General features: G+C 42.2%; 1 protein-coding gene across 1 annotated transcript in view; it reads right to left on the reverse strand.

The window, feature by feature from the left end:
* Positions 1 to 251: 251 nt before the first annotated feature.
* Positions 252 to 24,989, reverse strand: part of VAT1L (vesicle amine transport 1 like) — a 66,502-nt gene continuing 41,764 nt past the window's right edge. Inside the window, exons 8-9 of the mRNA XM_065663410.1 lie at positions 5,250 to 5,333; positions 252 to 3,285 (exon numbers count right to left, since the gene is read on the reverse strand). Coding sequence (XP_065519482.1) covers positions 3,187 to 3,285; positions 5,250 to 5,333 — 183 coding nt within the window. The 3' untranslated portion in view covers positions 252 to 3,186. The remainder of the gene's footprint in view (positions 3,286 to 5,249; positions 5,334 to 24,989) is intronic.

The following is a 24,989-nucleotide window of genomic DNA, read 5'->3' on the forward strand; positions in this document are numbered from 1 at the left end:
CTTATATAATGCTTTCAATTTCTTAGACTGTAACATCCAACATTTTATATCATTTTGTATCGATGTTCTGTAAAGTAGCACACTCAGCCATTTTATTAACCTTGATGTACTCTGTAACAAAAACAATTAAAAATGTGTATATTCCTCAATGACAAAAATGGAAAATAAGGCCTCAAATTTTCCTCTCAACCAATTCCAAGTCAGTTCCCTAATGTGACCATAATATTAGAATAAAACACGGAAGACAAGGGTAATGCTATGCTCCATATTTTATTTATATTTTTATGTAAACATAATTTGCTTTGTAGGCACAATATAACAGAAGCTCTAAAGCAACAAATACAATCAAACAGTGTTTCAGTTCACTTCAATCAGGCTCAAGTTAAAGAAACGCTTTCACAGTTCCTTTAAGGCAAATTGAGAAATAATTTGTTTCACTTGAAGAAACGATCCAATTGTCTTAAGAGTTGTTGAAAAACACTGTCAGTAGTAAGCACAAACCTTCATTTCCTGTCTCAGTAACAAGTCTCTGCATCGTCATTTTGGATAGGGTGCCCTCTATCACTTCAGATGCGACACTACTGCTTGTGGTATTCTAAAAGGTACTTAGGACTTGTGGGCCAAATTCTGCTAGCACAAATCCTGCTTCCAGAACAGACACCTGGAAAATTTCCATTCATTTCAGTAGTAACATTCACATATGCCATGTTTATACCAGTAAAAGACAGAGCAGAGTTTAGACTGATGATGGGAGTGCTTATCTGTGTTGCACTTGGGTAGATCCAGAAGTATTCCTTTGTACTCACTGCAATTACCTGACATTCTGCTGATCAGAAAATGGCCCTAACATTGGTATGGAGCAGCATGAAGAGTATTCTTGCCTTGCTAACAAAACCAGAAAGAACTAGCAAAAATGATTTCACCTGATTGTTGTCTCTGTGGTGTCTGTGGCCATGTCCAAGATCACCCATCTTTCTTTCTCTCGAAGGGTAATTTAAGTCTACAGCCAACTATAACACAGTTTACAACAGAAAAATGGATTTGCTATTCTGCTTGCCCTACTAATTAAGGCCTTGAGAATGCCACTTTACTGACAGCTCTAAGGTCACCAGCAATATTGCTCACTTGGCCGTCAAATCAAAATTTCTAGTTTTGTTAAGGTTTGTTGCAGGACATCATTACACTAGCTGCAAAACAAAATTGGCCATGTTTCCTACTGTTGTTAGCTTGTGAGTCGTGAAAACTTAATGGTCTTTCTTAAAAGCCCAATTGTCAAGCCCAATACATGGAAACTCTCACTGAATATACATTTTTTTTCTGTGAATAAAGTCCTGTTTGGGCCTGATATGGCACTGGAAGTGCAAGCAAGTTCAAGTTGAAAAGAAATCAATTATAGTGAAGTTCTGTATCAACATCTAGAGAAAACTAAAGTTCTGGTTCAGTTAATATTTCAAAAGCTCTTTTGGCATTTTTCTCCACAGTTATTTCTTCTCAATATTTCTGAGTTTAACCCAAGGGAAAATCCTTCTGGATGAACATTCTGCACAATTATCTTGTATTAGAACAGCAACTTCATGAGTACAGTGTAACGAGATGGACATTAATACTCAGGAAGATGAAACAAACAGAAAAACAAGAGCCTTCTTAAATCACACATAAAAGTCATCCAGACCCACAAGTCTTCTCACTTTACGAAAAGCCTCAGGAGCCCTCCTGCTCCACTTTTCTGTATTAGTTTTTAACTTCTGTCACTACGGGACACTTGTAGATTTAGGTGAACAACTAACCGTGCCTGGGAAAATACTTTCTTTTGAAAGAAGAAGAAGAAAACAAATAATTCAAAGAAAGATACACGGCATTAAATAAGATCTCTGACATTCCTGTTTCTACTGTAGGTGACTGCAGTCCTTTTAGAATAATTGTTTTAACAAAACAATTGAGGACCTAAGTAGATGCTGCTTTGATAAGTGAAAGACATGGAAAAGAGATTTACTTTTGTCATGATTAGATATAGTTTCCACTAGTGGGAGGTAGATAAGACTAGCTGGTCTTTGAATACTTGATCCTGCAAATAATTACAAACATAACTTACATATGGAGCAGAGCTTTTGATGGAACTACTTACCTAGATAAGGTTATCCCTGTGCATAATTTCTGATGGGATTAAGGCCTAAAACTCATTTTTAACAGCTCGTAATTGTGTAGGAGCTCAGCTCCAGCTTGATAGTTAATCAACACATTAGCAATTTCAGAGCAGTTCTTTCCCCATACTGATGAGTAAGCCTTACCAATATGATTTAAAAATGAGATCTAAAATTGGTTTGTATTTTGGACACAGAAGAGTCAGCATGCCCTTGGCAGAAGATGTTGATCTGTCGATAACAATACCAACCGCTACAAGCAATTAAAGTTCTGGGTCTAAAAACAGTGGCTCACTGTCATTTTTCTTTGCCTGTAACGTACGGGGTGATAACTCAGATCAACAGGAAAGCATGATGAGTTGGCACTCAGAATGAAGTATTTAATTACTAGTGCTGATGAGTAATGTGATTATACAATATGAATTAAAGTCTCTCAATTAATGGTTTCTTGCCCAATTTCAGATTCCACAATTCTAAATGAGATATTTCTGAAAATAAAGATAGGATTGCTTAAGAAATGACAAAGCATGACTGAGGAAAATGAACCTCTTTTTTGCAACTTTCATCTGTGGTTCATGAAAGGAAAACTATTTTAACACTGAAAATCCTCAAACATAAAATCCTCCCTCCAGTTACTATATTCTTCCAGACAGCAAGTGGGTAATTTCTTCTTGTTACTTTTTCCAACTTGTGGAAAAAAAGCCCAAACTTCCCAAACAACCTTACGCAAAATGTTGGAATTTGCATGAGAAGGATGCCCATCTAAAATTACACAGTAAGTTAATAAGACTGTTAAACCAGAACAGAAAAATCCATGGGACTCCTACAGGGAAATTGGTATTACACAGGAATGTCATAATACTGCACTGGATGAGAATGGCACTTGAGTTCAAAACAACAATGATCAACAGCTCATAGCTCAGCTGACTGCAGACAAATACAACACACACTGTACTACAGCATTTGTTCACTGATGCACAGAATAATTTCCCAGACTTGTTCCCTTCTACTTCCCCAATCTGTCTGCTTCCACCACCTCCGGCTGTTACTGGATGAATGGCATGCGCTCTTTGTTCTCATTATCCCCTTCATGGTCTTCTTCTTCTTCTCCAGCCTCGCTTGTCTCTGTGCTGTCATTGGCCATCTGAAGGATGGAAGATGAAGGACATCTGAGCACTTTTTACACTGTTTCATTCATTCTTACTTCAGTTTGATTCATTTGAAAGAGTGACTTTAAAAATGAAAGAAGATATGGCTGCAACATGAAAATAAACATTCTGCCTGTGTAAAACTTTTGTTGGCCACTACACCGCTTCCAGCTAAAATTGTAAGCTATTCCCTCACTGCTCGCAGCTGAATTTGCGTAACAGAAAGCTGCTCTGTGGAACAATTGTACAAGTAAATCTGTGCGCTTGTACTGATATTGAGGCTCTAGCATAGGAAATACGACTGTGTAGGAAGTTCACAGAATGTGTCAGACCTCTGGTTTCAATGCCTGTAACACTGCTCTTTAATGCCAGCTAACGGATGGGATCTAGCCCCACATGAAGGCACAGTGTCATGAAAACTCAGAGGAGTGGATCTGTAGATGCTGGCACAATATACGCATGGCAGCACAAATGTTGGATCGGAGTGGGGAGAAACTGCATCTCTGTGGTTTTATTGAAGATGCCTGTACAGGTACTAGGCAGTTGCAGAAATCTGTAGTTCAGGACAGTATTTAAGCAGCACATAGTGTTTTTTCACATGTGAATATTTATTATAAGCTGTGTAAAGGTGCAAGACTCTCCTGTACTTCATACTGTCTCTGGAGGCACAACCAGAGTGTAAACTGGACAGGTGGCAATGTTTAACAGCATAGATTAGTATGACTGAATTCTCTTATATGCCAACATTACCTCTTTCAGGACACAAGAAGATTCCTGTATTAGCTTATAACTGTTTCAAAACCAACTAAGCAAATGGCCCATTGACTTTTTAAAGAGAAATGCAGTGACATTATATGTTTCCTGTTTGATTACTAGTCTCTGCTGGAAAAAAACACAACCTGATTTTGATGGAGAAAAGCAGTGGTCTGAAGTTACCCACGTTTTTGAATCAACACACTTTCATGAAAGTGCATCAAATTTGTTCTCACCTTTCAACCAATGGCTATTGTGAATATACAGTATCAAGAGAACAGGTGGAATAAATGTGTTAATGTTGTGTTATGGATTCTTGTTTATAGTTTCCAGATACAATTCAGCTGCAAAATAATGCCCAGTTTCCGTATGTGAGGTCCCAGAAGCTTTCTTTTTCTTTGCAATGGTTTTGTATGATTTCTTGAGCCAGTTTCAGAGCAAGCACAACTAAGAACTTAACTGTAATTCCAGGCTCTTTTCTGTTATTTTAAAACAGAAGCTATCCCAGCAAACTTCAAACATCAGTATTGATCTAAAGTCAGACTTTCATTATCTTCTTTACTGTTCATCATCATCATGCGAACATGTAGGCATGAGTCTGACTTCCTTTTACTACTGCTCTCTAATGTTTCAGTGCCATGTCAAGTGCTCCAAATGCAGTGGATCAGAGCTCCATCACAACTATCTTCCTTCAGAACATTTCTAGAAGGGAGTATTTAGATATTGTGCTTCTTCATATATTATAAAAATTTACAAGACATTCCTACCAAAACTATACTCTGACTTACGCGAGGGAATCAGAAAGCACTTCTACATTTGTACACTGCAGTAATATTGACTGTGTCTTTTTCTGTTCAATTCACATATTAATACAGGAATTTTGCATTATGTGAAACGTCTTATTTGTTTCCCATCACAGGGACAGAAATAGATGTAGCAGTTTTATCCTGATCTAACACTTGTAGACGTGTTTCACAGAGGAAGATAGCTATTCAGTATAGAAAGTGATTTCTGGGACTCTAGGAATTGCAGTTGTATTTCACTTTGTGTTAAGTAGATAAATTATTATTATTGGTTGTATTTAGGTGCTGTGGATTTAGAAGAAAAACAGTATACAACCAAAATCATATCGGACATGTCTCCAAAAGTCCCTACCATGTTTTAACCTTTGTGACTGTACACCATGTACATAGTGCTTTGCACTCACCAGAGGAGTGGGTGTTTTCTCCACATCCAGAATCAGTTTTCCTATATTTCCTCGGTCATGGATTCTCTGCATGGCTTCCTTCACCTGAAAGACAGATAAGCTACTGATAATTTCCAGGCACAGACTAAGAGAATTCTGAACTCCTTCCTTCCAAAACCAGCAATATTTAAGGCATGTTATGTGCAAGGTCATTCAAACAGCTGTTTGAAACAAAATTAATAGTAACACATTTTTCAGACAATTTGTAAGGCCTGAGTTTTGCATTGTATTTGTCAAAATGGGATATAAGTCTTGATGACAGTTCCTGAATAGCATAATACATATATAATGTTAATGGAGTACAAAAGTAATGGTTAGCTGTGGTGAAGAAAGAAATACATGTTCAGGGAGTTAAGCCTTAGAGGTTGCTTATTAGATATTCCCTTTGCAGAGTACTTATCCACAAACACTACTTTCACTGAAAGCATGAAATGTTTCTCTAATTGACCTCTGATATATTCTCATTCATTACTTTTTCATTCCTATAGAGGGAACGCCGTACCCAGGCAGTGGCTGTGATTAACGCAATGCAACGGTGTATTTCTTTCCTTCTTTTTTTCCACCTTTTTTTTTCATTTTAAATAAGTAGTGTCCTACAGATACCACTAAGACTAGACATTTAACAGCTGGCTGCAATTAGCACATGTGAGAAAGGAACAAAAACTTCTTACTAGTGCACTGGGGAGGAGTTTATTTTGATGTATGACATTTCAAAACTCGTAAGATCTGAGTGTTGATGAACTGAAATAGTGTGTGCATTGCACTGAACGTTCAATGTGCAGCATGTAGACCACCATTAAATCACTGAAAACTGGAAGACGTCAAGAGTTCCCTCACTTTCATGGTGGGAAACTTCAGGAACTGAAAAAGTACTGTCTCATATCACTATTTTTTGCTGGCATAACAGGATATGTTGAGACAAGAAACAGTTTTATGTTAACAGGATCTACCATCTGTGACATAGTTTTATTGAATATTTTAAGAATAATGGTATAGAAGTTTGAAACGATACGCTGACTTGGGAACAAGCAGGTCCCACAATATATTTAAAAGCCTGAATTGGGGTCCAGACACCTAAGACAATTACTGAATGTCTAACACAGAAGGAGGTACGAGATTTTTAAAGATACTAAGTAAACACAGATTTCAACTTCCAATTAAATTTAATGGATGCTGTGCACAAAATGTCTTTACCATCTGTTAGCCTTATTTTGAAAGCCAACTGCAGTGAACTCAGTATTACAACCTTAATTTTGCAAAGTGGTTCCTTCAATTAGTAAACACCAGACTTGACTTAAAACAAAAAAACGTTAGAACAGAAGAAAAAATGGACTGGAAACCACAGTGACTATCTAAGTTAGGGCATTACTGTAAATTAACCTCAGAAAAAACAGTCTGACACTGGATAGAATGTTTACCTCTAATTGATGAAGTTCCCTTACAGTATAAACAATACCTAAATATTCTGTAAGACTTGTTCTGCACAATGGACAATATTCTTTTAAGAATATCCAAAAAAGACTCTGAAGAAGCAGCAGCTCCATTACTTTTTATTACTCTTATTAGCCAAAATCAAGGTTTTAGAAGTCTATAGCACAGCATAAATAACCAACCTGTATGTGACATAACTGGAGAAATCAGCAAACACACTTGCTTGTCCACTGAAAGTTATTACCAGAACTTCATATGGAAAGCAGGGGATGCAACTTTCATTTTAATTTGCATCATATCACATTAAGCAACACAAATTTGAGATAACGCGCTTTCCCTGCATTTTTACATGCACAATATCAAATGTAAGACTCTGGAGAAAGGTTCAGGAGTTGTTTCCAGGACACTTGTAAGTAGCTTGTAAATGCAAACAGCAGGCAGAGGCAAAGGGAACAATAAAACTTGCAACAATAATAGTGGCTGTGGAATCCAGAAGGAGCTATTAAAATATATTAAAATTCTGAAAAAAAAGTTTGAAGAGCTGATATAACATCTTGTCACAGTTTAAACCCAGCCGGTAAATCAGAACAATGCAGCTGCTCACTCACTCCCCCAACCCCTTCCTTCTCCCCCTCCTAGAGGGATGGGGAGGAGAATGGAAAGAATGTAACTCCCATGGGCTGGGATAAGAACAGTCCAGTAACTAAGGTATAACACAAAACCACTGCTGCTGCCACCAATAATAATAATGATAAGGGAAATAAAAAGGGAAGAGAATACAACCGCTCACCACCCACTGACCAATACCCAGCTCAACCTGAGCAGCAATCTAGACCTTCCGGGTAACTGTCCCCAGCTTACATACGGGGCATGACGTGCTGTGGTATGGAATACCTCTTTGGTTTTTTGGGTCAGGTGTCCTGTCTCTGCTTCCTCCCGGCTTCCCCTCCTCCCTGGCAGAGCATGAGGCTCAGAAAGTCCTTGGTCAGAGTAAACATTACTGAGCAACAACTGAAACCATCGGTGTTATCAGGGCTGTTCCCAGGCTGAAAGTCAAAACCACAGCACTGCACCAGCTACTAAGGAGAAATGACTGCTACTGCTGAACCCAGGACAGTATCAACCCCTTATTATTCCATATCATTCATGTCATGCTCAGATCCCACAATTTTCAATATACTATCACTCTTGTCTCATATATATATATATATGTACATCCACACACACACAAAGAGAGAGATATCATTCCTTAGTGCATGGGCCAATCCCTATAAAGCTGCTGAATTCATCTTGTCCATGATGTCAGGCTCCATCTCTTTTAACAGTCTTTCAGAGCAGGACAGGCTGTGTGCAAGGTTAGATTGGTGCCTGCTGCTGGCCTCGCCTGGTCCCTGCTGAGCTTGTCTGGTTTCGTCAAAGTTCATTCTTTGTTGGGATGATAGTCGACAGGAAGTCGGGGCCAGCTGATGGTGACCTGAAGACATCTAGTTGGTGGGCTATAAAAGTGCTACATAGCAGGCAACAGTATACAATTAAGTTCATTGGCTGTTTTCCCCTAAAATCAAATCTCCTTGAGGTACACATCGGACGTCCGCATCTTCCAACATTACCCACCAAGTTTGTCCTGGTCCGTGAGCAAAAGAAATCCCACGAGTGGGTTTGCCTTTACCTGAAGCAGAAACAACCCAGACTGTCTTCCCCATCAAATTCTTCATGTGCACCACAGGAACTTGATCCCCTTCTACAGTATGTAAAAGTTCTGACTGGGCTGGGCCAGCTCTGTTGGTGTTGACCAACCGGGTGGCCTTTGGTAAATGTGTATCCCGATGTTTGAAAGTCCCACCACCCATTGCTCTCTGTGTGGCTTTTAACAGCCCATTGTACCGTTCGATTTTCCCAGAGGCTGGTGCGTGGTAGGGGATGTGATATACCCACTCAGTGCCATGCTCTTTGGCCCAAGTGTCTATAAGGTTGTTCCAGAAATGAGTCCCATTGTCTGACTCAGTTCTCTCTGGGGCGCCATGTCACCACAAGATTTGATTCTCAAGGCCCAGGATAGTGTTCCAGACAGTGGCATGGGGCACCGCATGTATTTCCAGCCATCCGGTGGTTAAAATCATTCTTCCAGGTCACATGACAGAGAGGGCTTACAATCAAACTGTAATTTGGGATGTGCATTCTCCAGAACCCCACAGCACCCAAGAAAGCTTGTGTTTCTGTGTTATTAATTGGTGGAGACATTGCTGTTATCTTGTTGATCACATCTGTGGGGATCTGTCTACGTCCATCTTGTCATTTTATTCCCAAAAATTGAATCTCTTGTGCAGGCCCCTTGACCTTACTCCATTTTATGGCAAAACCGGCTTTCAGCAGGATTTGGATTATTTTCCTCCCTTTCTCAAAGACTTCTTCCACTGTATCACCCCACACGATAATGTCGTCAATGTATTGCAGGTGTTCTGGAGCTTGCCCCTGTTCCAGTGCAGTCTGGATCAGTCCATGGCAGACGGTAGGGCTGTGTGTCCACCCCTGGGGCAGTCGGTTCCAAGTGTACTGGACGCCCCTCCAAGTAAAAGCAAACTGTGGCCTGCACTCTGCTGCCAAAGGAATTGAGAAAAATGCACTGGCAATGTCAGTCATGGCATACCACTTGGCTGCCTTTGACTTCAGTTCGTACTGAAGTTCTAGCATGTCCAGTACGGCAGCACTCAATGGTGGTGTGACTTCATTCAGGCCACGATAGTCTACTGTTAATCTCCACTCTCCCCTAGGCTTCCGCACTGGCCATATGGGGCTATTAAAGGGTGAGCGGGTCCTACTGATCACTCCTTGGCTCTCCAGTTTATGGATCAGCTGATGGATGGGAATCAGGGAGTCTCGGTTGGTGCGATATAGCCGCCAGTGCACTGTTGTGGTCGCGATTGGCACTTGTTGTTCTTCGACCTTCAGCAACCCCACAACAGAAGGATCCTCTGAGAGACCAGGCAAGGTGGACAGCTGCTCAGTTTCCTCTGTCTCCAAAGCAGCAATACCATAAGCCCTTCTGGGTCTTTCAAGTACCCTCTCCTGAAGTAGTCTATGACAAGGATGCATGGAGCCTCTCAACCCGTCACAGTGGGGTGCTTTTGCCATTTCCTCCCAGTCAGGCCGATTCCAAGCTCCATTACAGTCAACTCTTGGGATCCTCCTGTCACTCCAGAAACATAGATGGGTTCCACCCCCTGACAGCTTGAAGGCATCAGGGTACACTGTACACAGGTATCTACAAGAGCCTTATACTTCTGTGGGACTGATGTGCCAGGCCATCTGATCCACACAGTCCAGTAAATCCAATTGTCCCCTACCTCCACCTGGCTCTAGGCAGGGCCCCTCTAATAATCATCACAACGTTGGACACTTAAGTCTTGTAGAAAGGGATTATTCTTCTTTATCACAGGAGCTGGAGTAAAACCAACTCTTCCACTCCATCTGGGAACCTGCTCACCTGAGACTGAAGCCGCAGCTTTCATGGGGTGATCATCCTTGACCTTTGTTCTCCTCTTCAATTCATGCGCCCGTTCCTCTAAAACTGAAATAGGTTTTCCATCCCACTTCATCATGTCTTCTCCGTGATCCTGCAGGTAAAACCATAGGGTGGCCCGTGGCATATACCTTCTGTATCTCTGTCGAGCAGTAGGACGCCTCTTGTTAATAGCTGAGACGTGTGTTGGTACACGTGGGGAGCTGGATAGATCAGATAGATCGTCTCTCAATTGTCTGAACTCCTGAGACAGTTTTTCCACAGCCCAGATGATGGAAGGGGTGAGATTGTCTTTGAACTCTCAGAGTTTATGAATCATTTCATCCACTGTTAGTGGTACTATGCCATTCCGGGTTATTGCTGCCAATGAGTGTGCATATGATGATGGTGTACTCCGTGTAAATTTCTGCCACATGGGTCATGTGCATTTGACTACATCTGGATCTACGGATGCATTCACAGCATCTGGCCTGTGACAGATCATCTCTACAATGGCTGATTCCCTCAGAGACTGGATGCCTTTGTCTAAAGTAGTCCACTTGGCTGAATGACTCATAACATCGTCCTTGTAGGGAAACCTTTCTTTCACAGCTGCCAAGAGCAGCCTCCAAAGGCTGAGGGACCACTTCTCTTTTGCAATTGCTTTGTCAATTCCCCCTTCCCTAGCAAGTGATCCCAGCTGCTTGGCTTCCCTACCTTCTAGATTTAATGGCTCAATGTCCGACTGGAGACCAGTGATGAGTGGTGTCCCTCAGGGATCGGTGTTGGGACCGGTCTTGTTCAGCGTCTTTGTCGCTGACATGGACAGTGGGATCGAGTGCGCCCTCAGCAAGTTTGCCGATGACACCAAGCTGTGTGGTCCGGTTGATACGCTGGAGGGAAGGGATGCCATCCAGAGGGACCTTGACACGCTTGTGAGGTGGGCTGATGCCAACCTTATGAAGTTCAACCACGACAAGTGCAAGGTCCTGCACCTGGGTCGGAGCAATCCCAGGCACAGCTACAGGTTGGGCAGAGAAGAGATTCAGAGCGGCCCTGCAGAGAAGGACTTGGGGGTGCTGGTCGATGAGAAAATGAACATGAGCCGGCTTCAGTGTGCCCTCGCAGCCCACAAAGCCAAGCGTATCCTGGGCTGCATCAAAAGGAGCATGACCAGCAGGTCGAAGGAGGTGATCCTGCCCCTCTGCTCTGCTCTCGTGAGACCTCACTTGGAGCATTATGTGCAGTTCTGGGGTCCTCAACATACAAAGGACATGGAACTGTTGGAGCAAGTCCAGAGGAGGCCACGAGGATGATCAGGGGACTGGAGCACCTCCCATATGAAGATAGGATGAGAACGTTGGGGCTGTTCAGCCTGGAGAAGAGAAGGCTGCATGGAGACCTCAGAGCAGCCTTCCAGTATCTGAAGGGGGCCTATAGGGATGCTGGGGAGCGACTCTTCATCAGGGACTGTAGTGACAGGACAAGGGGTAACGGGTTAAAACTTAAACAGGGGAAGTTTAGACTGGATATAAGAAAGAAGTTCTTTCCTGGCACTGGAATAGGTTGTCCAGGGAGGTTGTGAGTGCTCCATCCCTGGAGGTGTTCAAGGCCAGGTTGGACGAAGCCTTGAGTGACACAGTTTAGTGTGAGGTGTCCCTGCCCATGGCAGGGGGGCTGGAACTAGGTGATCTTAAGGTCCTTTCCAATCCTAACTATTCTATAATTCTGTGATTCTATGATCTTTTGTTTTCTTCTTGGGTGGCAATGTACTGGGGCTTAGCCTATGCTTACAGAGCCCTGTTCACCACTGTCCGGTGAATGTCTCCTTCATAGGTTGACCACCCAAGAAGAAAACAAAAGATCATAGAATCACAGAATTATAGAATAGTTAGGATTGGAAAGGACCTTAAGATCACCTAGTTCCAGCCCCCCTGCCATGGGCAGGGACACCTCACACTAAACTGTGTCACTCAAGGCTTCGTCCAACCTGGCCTTGAACACCTCCAGGGATGGAGCACTCACAACCTCCCTGGACAACCTATTCCAGTGCCAGGAAAGAACTTCTTTCTTATATCCAGTCTAAACTTCCCCTGTTTAAGTTTTAACCCGTTACCCCTTGTCCTGTCACTACAGTCCCTGATGAAGAGTCGCTCCCCAGCATCCCTATAGGCCCCCTTCAGATACTGGAAGGCTGCTCTGAGGTCTCCATGCAGCCTTCTCTTCTCCAGGCTGAACAGCCCCAACGTTCTCATCCTATCTTCATATGGGAGGTGCTCCAGTCCCCTGATCATCCTCGTGGCCTCCTCTGGACTTGCTCCAACAGTTCCATGTCCTTTGTATGTTGAGGACCCCAGAACTGCACATAATGCTCCAAGTGAGGTCTCACGAGAGCAGAGCAGAGGGGCAGGATCACCTCCTTCGACCTGCTGGTCATGCTCCTTTTGATGCAGCCCAGGATACGCTTGGCTTTGTGGGCTGCGAGGGCACACTGAAGCCGGCTCATGTTCATTTTCTCATCGACCAGCACCCCCAAGTCCTTCTCTGCAGGGCCGCTCTGAATCTCTTCTCTGCCCAACCTGTAGCTGTGCCTGGGATTGCTCCGACCCAGGTGCAGGACCTTGCACTTGTCGTGGTTGAACTTCATAAGGTTGGCATCAGCCCACCTCACAAGCGTGTCAAGGTCCCTCTGGATGGCATCCCTTCCCTCCAGCGTATCAACCGGACCACACAGCTTGGTGTCATCGGCAAACTTGCTGAGGGCGCACTCGATCCCACTGTCCATGTCAGCGACAAAGACGCTGAACAAGACCGGTCCCAACACCGATCCCTGAGGGACACCACTCATCACTGGTCTCCAGTCGGACATTGAGCCATTAAATCTAGAAGGTAGGGAAGCCAAGCAGCTGGGATCACTTGCTAGGGAAGGGGGAATTGACAAAGCAATTGCAAAAGAGAAGTGGTCCCTCAGCCTTTGGAGGCTGCTCTTGGCAGCTGTGAAAGAAAGGTTTCCCTACAAGGACGATGTTATGAGTCATTCAGCCAAGTGGACTACTTTAGACAAAGGCATCCAGTCTCTGAGGGAATCAGCCATTGTAGAGATGATCTGTCACAGGCCAGATGCTGTGAATGCATCCGTAGATCCAGATGTAGTCAAATGCACATGACCCATGTGGCAGAAATTTACACGGAGTACACCATCATCATATGCACACTCATTGGCAGCAATAACCCGGAATGGCATAGTACCACTAACAGTGGATGAAATGATTCATAAACTCTGAGAGTTCAAAGACAATCTCACCCCTTCCATCATCTGGGCTGTGGAAAAACTGTCTCAGGAGTTCAGACAATTGAGAGACGATCTATCTGATCTATCCAGCTCCCCACGTGTACCAACACACGTCTCAGCTATTAACAAGAGGCGTCCTACTGCTCGACAGAGATACAGAAGGTATATGCCACGGGCCACCCTATGGTTTTACCTGCAGGATCACGGAGAAGACATGATGAAGTGGGATGGAAAACCTATTTCAGTTTTAGAGGAACGGGCGCATGAATTGAAGAGGAGAACAAAGGTCAAGGATGATCACCCCATGAAAGCTGCGGCTTCAGTCTCAGGTGAGCAGGTTCCCAGATGGAGTGGAAGAGTTGGTTTTACTCCAGCTCCTGTGATAAAGAAGAATAATCCCTTTCTACAAGACTTAAGTGTCCAACGTTGTGATGATTATTAGAGGGGCCCTGCCTAGAGCCAGGTGGAGGTAGGGGACAATTGGATTTACTGGACTGTGTGGATCAGATGGCCTGGCACATCAGTCCCACAGAAGTATAAGGCTCTTGTAGATACCTGTGTACAGTGTACCCTGATGCCTTCAAGCTGTCAGGGGGTGGAACCCATCTATGTTTCTGGAGTGACAGGAGGATCCCAAGAGTTGACTGTAATGGAGCTTGGAATCGGCCTGACTGGGAGGAAATGGCAAAAGCACCCCACTGTGACGGGTTGAGAGGCTCCATGCATCCTTGTCATAGACTACTTCAGGAGAGGGTACTTGAAAGACCCAGAAGGGCTTATGGTATTGCTGCTTTGGAGACAGAGGAAACTGAGCAGCTGTCCACCTTGCCTGGTCTCTCAGAGGATCCTTCTGTTGTGGGGTTGCTGAAGGTCGAAGAACAACAAGTGCCAATCGCGACCACAACAGTGCACTGGCGGCTATATCGCACCAACCGAGACTCCCTGATTCCCATCCATCAGCTGATCCATAAACTGGAGAGCCAAGGAGTGATCAGTAGGACCCGCTCACCCTTTAATAGCCCCATATGGCCAGTGCGGAAGCCTAGGGGAGAGTGGAGATTAACAGTAGACTATCGTGGCCTGAATGAAGTCACACCACCATTGAGTGCTGCCGTACTGGACATGCTAGAACTTCAGTACGAACTGAAGTCAAAGGCAGCCAAGTGGTATGCCATGACTGACATTGCCAGTGCATTTTTCTCAATTCCTTTGGCAGCAGAGTGCAGGCCACAGTTTGCTTTTACTTGGAGGGGCGTCCAGTACACTTGGAACCGACTGCCCCAGGGGTGGACACACAGCCCTACCGTCTGCCATGGACTGATCCAGACTGCACTGGAACAGGGGCAAGCTCCAGAACACCTGCAATACATTGACGACATTATCGTGTGGGGTGATACAGTGGAAGAAGTCTTTGAGAAAGGGAGGAAAATAATCCAAATCCTGCTGAAAGCCGGTTTTGCCATAAAATGGAGTAAGGTCAAGGGGCCTGCACAAGAGATTCAATTTTTGGGAATAAAATGACAAGATGGACGTAGACAGATCCCCACAGATGTGATCAACAAGATAACAGCAATGTCTCCACCAATTAATAATACAGAAACACAAGCTTTCTTGGGTGCTGTGGGGTTCTGGAGAATGCACATCCCAAATTACAGTTTGATTGTAAGCCCTCTCTGTCATGTGACCTGGAAGAATGATTTTAACCACCGGATGGCTGGAAATACATGCGGTGCCCCATGCCACTGTCTGGAACACTATCCTGGGCCTTGAGAATCAAATCTTGTGGTGACATGGCGCCCCAGAGAGAACTGAGTCAGACAATGGGACTCATTTCTGGAACAACCTTATAGACACTTGGGCCAAAGAGCATGGCACTGAGTGGGTATATCACATCCCCTACCACGCACCAGCCTCTGGGAAAATCGAACGGTACAATGGGCTGTTAAAAGCCACACAGAGAGCAATGGGTGGTGGGACTTTCAAACATCGGGATACACATTTACCAAAGGCCACCCGGTTGGTCAACACCAACAGAGCTGGCCCAGCCCAGTCAGAACTTTTACATACTGTAGAAGGGGATCAAGTTCCTGTGGTGCACATGAAGAATTTGATGGGGAAGACAGTCTGGGTTGTTTCTGCTTCAGGTAAAGGCAAACCCACTCGACGGTCTTGAACCAGATTCTCTCCTACAGTGGGCCTAACGTCTTCATTCTCACAGTCCCTGTGTCTGCCTTCCAAGACTTGGATGGTGTGGTCAGAGCATTTGCCAGTAAAGACTGAGGCAAAGAAGTCATTGAGAACCTCAGCCATCTCCAAATCCATGGTAGCCAGTTCTCTTGATTGCTTCCGGTGAGGTCCCACGTTGCCCCTCGTCTGTCTTTTAAAACGTGTAATTGCTAAACACTTCCATTATATACCTCCCAAAGTACAAAAGTGATGACCACACTGGGAATGCAAGCCAGACCACTTTCACAATCAATGAGTCTATTGTATTAGAAATCATGACCAGGAGCTATAGTGAAAGAATCCTAGCCCAAGGCCCCCAGCTGATAAACATTAACACAGCAAATACTGGCTGTAAGTAAGGTATGACGCGGTGAAACTGTGAGATCAACAACTTTGAGAGCCAATAAATCAGCATTGTGATGAGTGACTATTAATCCAAAACAATGAATGCTTATCACAAATACGATTAGACACACTCTGGTCAGATCTGCCGTTATCTCAACCCTTCGTGCCTCCATGTTGGGCACCACAAAGAACTGTTGTGGTTTAAGTCCAGTCAGTAACTTGGAACAACGTAGTTGCTCACTCACTCCTTCCCTTTCTCCCCCCTCTGCTGCAGGGATGGGGAGGAGAATCAAAAGAATGTAACTCCCACGGGTTGAGATAGGAACAGTCCAATAACTAAGGTATAACACAAATCACTACTGCTACCACCAATAATAATAATGATAATAGAAATAACAAGGGAAGAGAATACAACCGCTCACCACCCACCAACCGATATCCAGCCCGACCCGAGCAGTGATCTAGACCTTCTGGGTAACTGCCCCCAGTTTATATACTGGGCATGACGTGCTGTGGTATGGAATACCAATTTGGCTAGTTTGGGTTAGGTGTTCCGTCTCTGCTTCCTCCCGGCTTCCTCTCCTCCCTGGCACAGCATGAGACTCAAAGTCCTTGGTAGGAGTAAACATTACTGAACAACAACTGAAAACATCGGTGTTATCAGGGCTGTTCCTAGGCTGAATGTCAAAACCACAGCGCTGCACCAGTTACAAAGAAGGAGAAAAATGACTGCTACTGCTGAACCCAGGACACATCTGTATATTTTAGTGTTATATGGAACTTACCTAACCAGTTAGTCAAATTCTGTACTAGTGCAATGCCATTCTGAGTTAAGAGACCATTTCATAAATGAGTAATTTTTATATTTATGGCTGCTGGCAGTCCACTTATTCAACCAAGACTGCAACTACTTCTTTCCCAGGGTGCCTGAATATTAAAACCATTTCCTCTTATGCTATAGAGAGCAGAGAGCACTGAAAACCTTCTTTGCTATGCAAGTATGGTTAAGGCTTAAGTTGTCCTATGCAGACTATATAAAATTATTTCCTTTTCATGTGAACATTTAAGTGCTGCATATATTCTGCTCTCATTGAGTGTGGTATGGAGCTTCTGCTACATCTGTGCCCAAATGTTTGCATGTTATCAATGAAGACAGTGAATCACTGTGCACTTGGTTAAAATCAGAACCAGGCTTAACTGTCAGTACAGTGAGATTTGGGGGTTCTCAGAAGTGGTTGAAATTTGGTTCAAAATAAATATCCCTTCCAGTAGCAAGGATGAAAAGGGTTTCCCTCTTATTACAGAATAGTACTTCTCCCCAGTTATTCTATATTGTCTGCTTTTTTCATTTGTCAGCTGAAATCCAAGAAAATGGACCTGATGTATTTCTGTTTATATGAATGAGTTAACTGAATTTCATATTCTGTAGTATCATCAGCAGAAAGCTCTTGCATTGGAAATAGTGCAAAGCAGTGTTTACTAACATAGTTTCCACCAGAATAAAGGACAAAAAATTTGTTGGCCTTTGTTTGCTTTCAGTATAGCTCAGCCCTTAAAGGGTTTGTGTAGAAATTAACACTGAACTACAGATTTTAGCCTTGAGAGGCCCAGAATCGGCACAATTATGTATCACAGAGCCCTGCACTGGAGTCAGATTTTTATACATCAGTTGACAATTGGAAAATTCTTCCACTTTCCATGTTATTTATGCAAGGAAAGTTGGCAGACCAGTTATGGAAAAACAAGACCAACTCAGAATGCTGTACAGCCATGCACTGTCTGATGAATCCAACATAGGCACTCCTAGGCAGCAGTTGAGAAAAACAATCAATAGCAAAGAAGAAAGAAAAGGAATCCCAAGTTTGACCTTTCCCTCAAGCCCACTTACATTAATTCGTATTTTAGTGTGACATACTGCTTTTAATCGTACTCTAGAGCAGAATCATCTTCCCCTATCTACTCAGCCTAGTGGAAAATGGTAACAAACACAGGCAAAGGACCTTTCTAACTCAGTTTGAAGGAATTTGTGTTTGCTCTAGGGAATATGCTTTTATAACTGAATATTTTGAACAACTATATTACTCCCATCCCTTTCAGCTCTACAAACTGTACAGTCAAGGATATGTTATCACATATCCTCATTCAAATGTTTTTCAGCAATGACAGCAAACTTGGAAATTAAGATGACCTATGCAATAATGAGGTCATCTGTAAAACAAAACCGTATGATCTTAGACAGAAAAAAGCAATGAACCTCTAGGTCCTTTACAAGTCATGTTTACCCTGTCAGAAATAGTCAAATACTTATTTTTCATCATAATTCCCCAGGTACTGAAGGTTTTCTGAGCCTTCAATGAGCTCTTTCCTCACACCACTCTGCTGGACCCAAGCAGAGAAGAAAGCAACATAAAATACATAGAGCTCGTTTGGGAATGAATAGAACCATCACACTGTGTTAATATTATTTAGCAGCTTTAGCAATTCTAGGAAAATTTTAGTCTATTAACACACATTTGCACATTTAGAAAGGTGTTATGCTACCAATGCTACCAACAGAATTCTTTGCAGAAGCCTTGATACAGAGGATAAAAAAAATCACAAAGCCGGTCTGTTGTAAAAAGACCTATTTAAGTGTATTTTCCTAAGGGGATGTTACGGTTGGGATTTTGGAGCTTCCCTTGGATCCAATCCATTTCTGTCCATCTGTATTGTGCATCACACTGGGAAGAGCAACAATTACTGTCAACAGACCTTGGTAGGAGATTAAGGGCAGAAATACCTTCGTGTTACCAGTCAGAGAATGTTCTAAAAGAGGTTTCACAACAGCTGTGTTCTCTGAACATACAAATTTTGACAGCTGTACTGAATCCTCTCCAACACTGCCATAGTGTCTCCCTTGAGGTACTCCTCAAAAGTATCAGGAAGTTTGGCTATTTTACCCTCTTTTAAGATTTGTTAAAATTGCAAGTGCAAGCTTGTATAAAAGAAAAAAAGAGAGAAGCAAAAATTATTTTGGTTTCTTACTAGCATTTCTAAAATAGTAAAGAACCAATAATAGCAAAATACTATTAGTAATGCACTAATACTGCAACTAAGAAACCACCTTTTAGGAACTACATTATATTAAATTACTTAATAAATTCAACGAAGTGCTCTGTCAGCACTCCTGACATATAATTTGCAATATATTTCTATATGATAAAACTATGTAAAAAGGCACAAAATTAAGCATGCTATTACCTGTAACCACTCAGACTGGGAAAAATATCTTCATACTGAAATTAGAAACTGCAGCCACAACACATTTTTTTACCCAAATGGTTTCTGCAAATCTAAAATCATGAAAGCCAGCTATATTCCAAACACAGCAAGTAACATAATATGCTATCAGATTATGCCATTATATTTGAATTATCTGTAGCTAGTTTATGATTACATTGGTTTTCCACAGCTTTTGATGGAAGTGTGTAAAACCAGTCCATTTTAAATCGACTAAACCACTTCTTTTTTTATCCCCTGAAATGCACCTTGTACGCCTGCCTTAGTACTAGGGGTTTTCCTATGTTCTTGGTTTTTTCTTGTTTATTTTTAGCCCTGTGTTTTCCCCAGGTGAAGTGAGTAACTGGGACAGATTTGTTGTCTAGCTTTTCATCTGAAGTCATTCATTTCAGGTCCCCACCTCTAGTGTCCTGCTAGTGCTGGCACGGATCCTTCAATTTGCTGTAGCCTGCAACTGAAGTGAGACAAAGAAGGAGAACAGTGCCTTAAAGAAGATACCTTACGATTTAACCTTCGATCACCATTACAGAACAAGCTAAGCTCCTGAACAGGAACAAGGGAAGCCTCTGAACAGAGATGTTTTCCTGGACATAAGTCTGACCCTTCATAAATAATGTATGCCTGAAACAATTACACTCCAACTTTGTATTGCTATAGTAAAGCCTCCAATTGTTTACTCATTTTACTTCAAACTACTTTGCTGGCTGTTCTGCATTTGAAACCAAGAGCCAAGAGTAATCTCAACCGAGGCATTCATAAATGCTTGCTGACATTCAGTTGTCTCTTGAAGTTCATTCTGTTGTTAGAATATAGCAAAAGCAGTCTACTGCTTTATAAATACAGTAAAATTTAAATGCAAAATTATCTGTTGCACCATTCCACAGTGTGAAAGATAAACACAGCCTGCCTAAGAATTGAATGCCATTTTCAAGCCTTTGGATATTATTTTAAACATAATGATCCATTTCTGTATTTGGCTCTTGTAAGGAGCCCACCTCAGGAGGAAAATAAAGAGACTGTGAAGCTGGAATACTAAACCGCTTGCTAAGCCAATATAACACATTAGGGGCTTTAGGCCCATGTCAGTAATATGAATGTTTAGTAGAGAGAAACAATGAAAGCAACATGCCATGGAAAAACATCTTAGTAGAAATGTCAATACTTAATGCTTTCATCATCGCACATGAAGCTGTTCAGCTTAGTAATATAATGAATTTTATCTTTTGTATTTAGTAAAATCATACATTTATTTCAGAAAAAAAAAAATTAATTAAAAGACACTGGTGCACTAGAAGAGTAGCTGTTAATTTCACGAGGTTGAATGCAGTTTATTGCACAAAGTGCCATCTGCAGAGTAGAGTTCCATTTTTATAGATGCCTTCTTTACTCCCCCACTGTCAGCTAAGACAGGTTTATTGGACAGTGGCAGAGGACTTCATACTTTCTTTTCTTGGGTCCCTGTGGTGATAATGAGGTTTATCTTCATTTCCCTGAGGTATATTGAAAGTTTAGTCTTTTTACAATAAAGGTATCTCATCCCCCTGTCTGGTGAATTAGGCTGTAGTATGAGAGGCTGAAGAATCTTATGACAAGTTACAAATTTAATCCAAGCCAGAAGCGAAATTAGTTCAATTATCTCAGTGTAATATGTCAAACTCACCCATTGTTCTAATGATGTATCATCATGTGCTGTCAAAAAGGTGATCAGTACCCAAATAAAGAAGACGTTCCTCACCTCCAGATGGTCACAGTGGAACAGAGCATCAATTTAGTTTATGATCTACAATCATAATTTCCCCTCCCCTCATTAGTTCTACACTTTTAAGTTCAATATTGCTGTTTATTTTCACACGTCACATCAAAGAATCTCCTTTTGTCCCATTTACACACTGAAAATGTCCAAGCCAGCCTACATGTCAGGACTGTTCCCCTCTAGTCATGAAATGATCCTCTCTCATCCATCATAAACTGCAGTGCAAAGGTCACCCCAAAGTCTTACTTTTACAGCTATGTCCCTTCTAGCATGTGCTAGAACTTAAATTAGAAGCCTTGGTTCACAAATAGGTTGGAAAAGAAAAAAAGAATAAGTCAGATTATCTCATGGGATCTAACAGCATCATCTTTTGTTTGTGCTGTGCAAAACAGAACCAAAATCTATGTCATAGTGCTATTGTGAGGTTCAGTAGAGGCTGGAAAGGAAAGCACACAGCATGACAGCTACTCTTTGAGGAGAATCTGAAATATTCTGTGTATATGAACAAATGTAACTCTCTGTTCCACTGCTGTAACTTCCCTGACATCACTAGGTTGCATGTGAATGACAGAAACAGGTACTGGGAGAGGATAAAAATCTCAGTTGATAAAGGAGTAATGGTAGTGTTCAACAGGCTTCAATTACTCAAACATATGTTCTGTAATGGAATATTATTCTTCAAACATGGTTTTCATGCAGGTCAGCACTTGGAGTACTCTTCCAGTCTTGGCAGAGCATGAACTTTCCATTAGCAGAACTCAGTATTTTACTTCTGAAAGCTGAGAGAGCTTCCTCCTATTACCCCTGCGCTAGTCCTCTATGTTCAGCTATAAAAAAGAACTTCAGCTTCTGTGTTACTTCCATGCAGGCTCTCTCTGACATAAGAGCTATCTGCAAAAGAATTCCTTACCAATAACTAATTCTTCTCTTGCTCACTGTCGTGTGTCTGAGAAGCCTGCAACTGCATCACGTCTGCAAAATCACATGGACAGGATCTCCATGGTGATAGTGTCATGAGGTATGCAAACATCAGCTGGCAAGTCAAGGTTACTTTGGCAACCCAAGTGCCACAGGTAATGATCCAAATCTTGTTCAGGTTTATGAAAGAATACTCTGATTGAAAAACTTGACCATTTTCCATTGTAGGGCTGGTTCTGTTCTGTTGCTGTTCACACCAGACACTATTTCAGTGAGCCCAAAGCCATTCTTATTAGGATTACAAACACTAATATAAATAATACTTAAGCATCATTTGTATGCAGTAATAAAGCAAAAGATGCATACTGCAGTCTATTCTAGCTGACATACTGCATAAGCAAAGCTTTAATACTAAAGCTGTCATTAGCACTAAAAGGCAACATGATTTTTACTATCAGACTCACTGCTTTGGTCTATTACAAAGCTATGTAACAGGACTTGTGAGCTGCATTGTAATTCTCAGACCACGAGAAGAGTTTTCTTTCATGTCATTGGCATATACAGCTTTTAAAACTGAACACAGAAACCCATGCAAAGGAAAAAAACGTAGTCTGTCTTCCGGATTACGTCTGTTTAGCTTTGGTCTGTGGAAGGGAGGAAACTCAAGAAACCAAGGATAACAGTTTCTTAACTTGCTGGCAGTTCTGAGGGAAGTCGGCTGGTGAGCTATTCTGTGCAGATTTTGACAGGGCTTTAGGGCACGAGAAGTACAGAGTATGTAGCAGGCCTGGCTATGATCAGCAGCATAAGGGGTCATGGAGTCCCCTTGCTGGGAAGCTAACACGTCATGTCATCCTGCTCGTACCCATCTGAAATCAAAATCAATTTAATCCAACTCACCTGTTTAATGCTCAACTATTGCGCCAACTGTTTTGCCTGCGTACATGTAAATATGAAGTACTTTTAAATCCCTTTCATTCCTCCAGTGCTATTCACAGCTGCAAAGAGCAGCTCTGGCCTCCATTCCCTTCTGCTGCCTGTCAGTGAAAAGAGACCTTTTCTCTGGAATACCTTTTAGCCTCACTGTATGTTGCCATAGCAGCAAGACTAAAACCAGACCCTGGATAAGAAAAATGTCAAAGGAATAAAATCTGACGCCAAAAGCGAATTCTGACTCTGAGTCCCCCCTTGGCTACTGAAGATATCTATTACGTTATACATCTTCTAGATGGAGAGCTACAGCTGCAGCACTGTGCTGTTTTCACTCTTTCCTTATTCCTATAAGCTCCTGCTGACGTCAATGTGTACTTGTTTTGCCTCAATAAATTCAAAGAAAAAAAAGAGATTTAAAGCCTTGTAATTACAGAATAACTGAGCCAAATCTTGGCAGCTTTTACTTGCGGAGTCAACATGGGTAAAGCAGAAAAAGGGCAGAACCAACATCAAATTAAATATTTAGGAGTACTAAACAGCAGTGCCTCGATTACCAGTTTGGTGGGAGCTTTCCTACACGGTAAAAGAGAAGAGGCCTTCAAAACTGATCCATCAACACAGAGAATTCCAGCAAGTTAAGACAGCTCAGGGGGATTCAGCACTTTCACAGTTAAAGACTAGTGTTTTGAGTGCAAAGAAGTGCTATAGAAAGAACATCTCTATAAAGACTATGTGTATTATCTCAGAAAAAACTTCACGGAGTGAGAGGCAAAGCTATTTTTGATCTTCACTGGCACAGCACAGCTTTTTCCATTATCATTTGTTATTAACATAAGCTTAAAGAAAAAGGGGATTTTTTTTCTTCTGTATTAAAGCTATGAGTAGAGGAGGTCAGAACATTCACAGCACTTTTCTCCATTCTAAGCAATGATGCATCTTATAGTGAGTTGCAGCCCTGTGTGCACACAGGGATACCCAAACACTCCAGAACCTTAGGGTATTTAAAAGTGTAGTGGTTCAGACCCCACTCTAGTCTGGTTTCATCCACACCAGTAGTCCGTACACTGGGCAAAATTCCTTTGTCTGCAAAGGAGTTTTGGCAGCCACAGGCAAAAGAAACAGGCCCTCTGCATTTGGTTAAGATGCAGCAATCTCCTGCCTAAATTGAATTCATATATAATGTTCAGTTTGGTGTATTCCTGTATTCCATCACAATCTGTTGTAACAATTTATGACAGGAGATAAAGTTTATTACATTCAACACTATGCAATTAAAAAGAAAAAAGACATCTTATGTTGTTACTGACTATCGAGCTCCATGACATCAATTTTTTAAACTCTTGCCTCAGCAATGTTGCCCTGTGATCTCCTTGAAAAAAACGTTTGGAGAAAAACTGCACCAATCCACAAGTATGTCTCATTTGTTCTCTTTCATATGAGCAGGCTTTAATAGTTTGGTGTCATTAAACTTTCCCCCTCTTACACCCCCAGAACATGCAGATTTAATTAAAAGCATACTGCTTTGCATAGTGTTGTATTGTTGTCTTTCGAATTATAATGCCTAGGCTGTAGAAGGTGAATATTACTGATCTCCTCTGCAGCAGCAGTCCTGTCTGGTTACTTCTCTGGAGAAATCTGACAAACACAGAACCCTCTTCATACAAAAGTGAATGATCAGACAGCCCTTCTGGAACTATGCTGTTTCACAGCCACACAAGAACGCAAATCTGAAATACTTCCAGGACCACGGCTTTTCATACAGACTGTCTAGACACTTGCAGGACACTACTTAAAGACACAAGAATTTCTGCTTTGACACCATGTTCTGAATTGCCTCTGAGCTAACTAGCTTCAAGGTGTTCCACGCCAATCCATGTCTTAGCTCTGCCTATGGGCAAACACCACAAACACTGTCACCTGGGGGGTCAGGGGGAAACCAACAAACCAGCTTGCAAAATATTAGGGGATTCCTGAACATGCATTTATCAAGAAACAGTGCCGACTCTACCACATTTTGTACATGTG

This window comes from Lathamus discolor, chromosome Z (assembly GCF_037157495.1).
Source record: "Lathamus discolor isolate bLatDis1 chromosome Z, bLatDis1.hap1, whole genome shotgun sequence".
In the NCBI taxonomy this organism is placed as follows: Eukaryota; Metazoa; Chordata; class Aves; order Psittaciformes; family Psittacidae; genus Lathamus; species Lathamus discolor.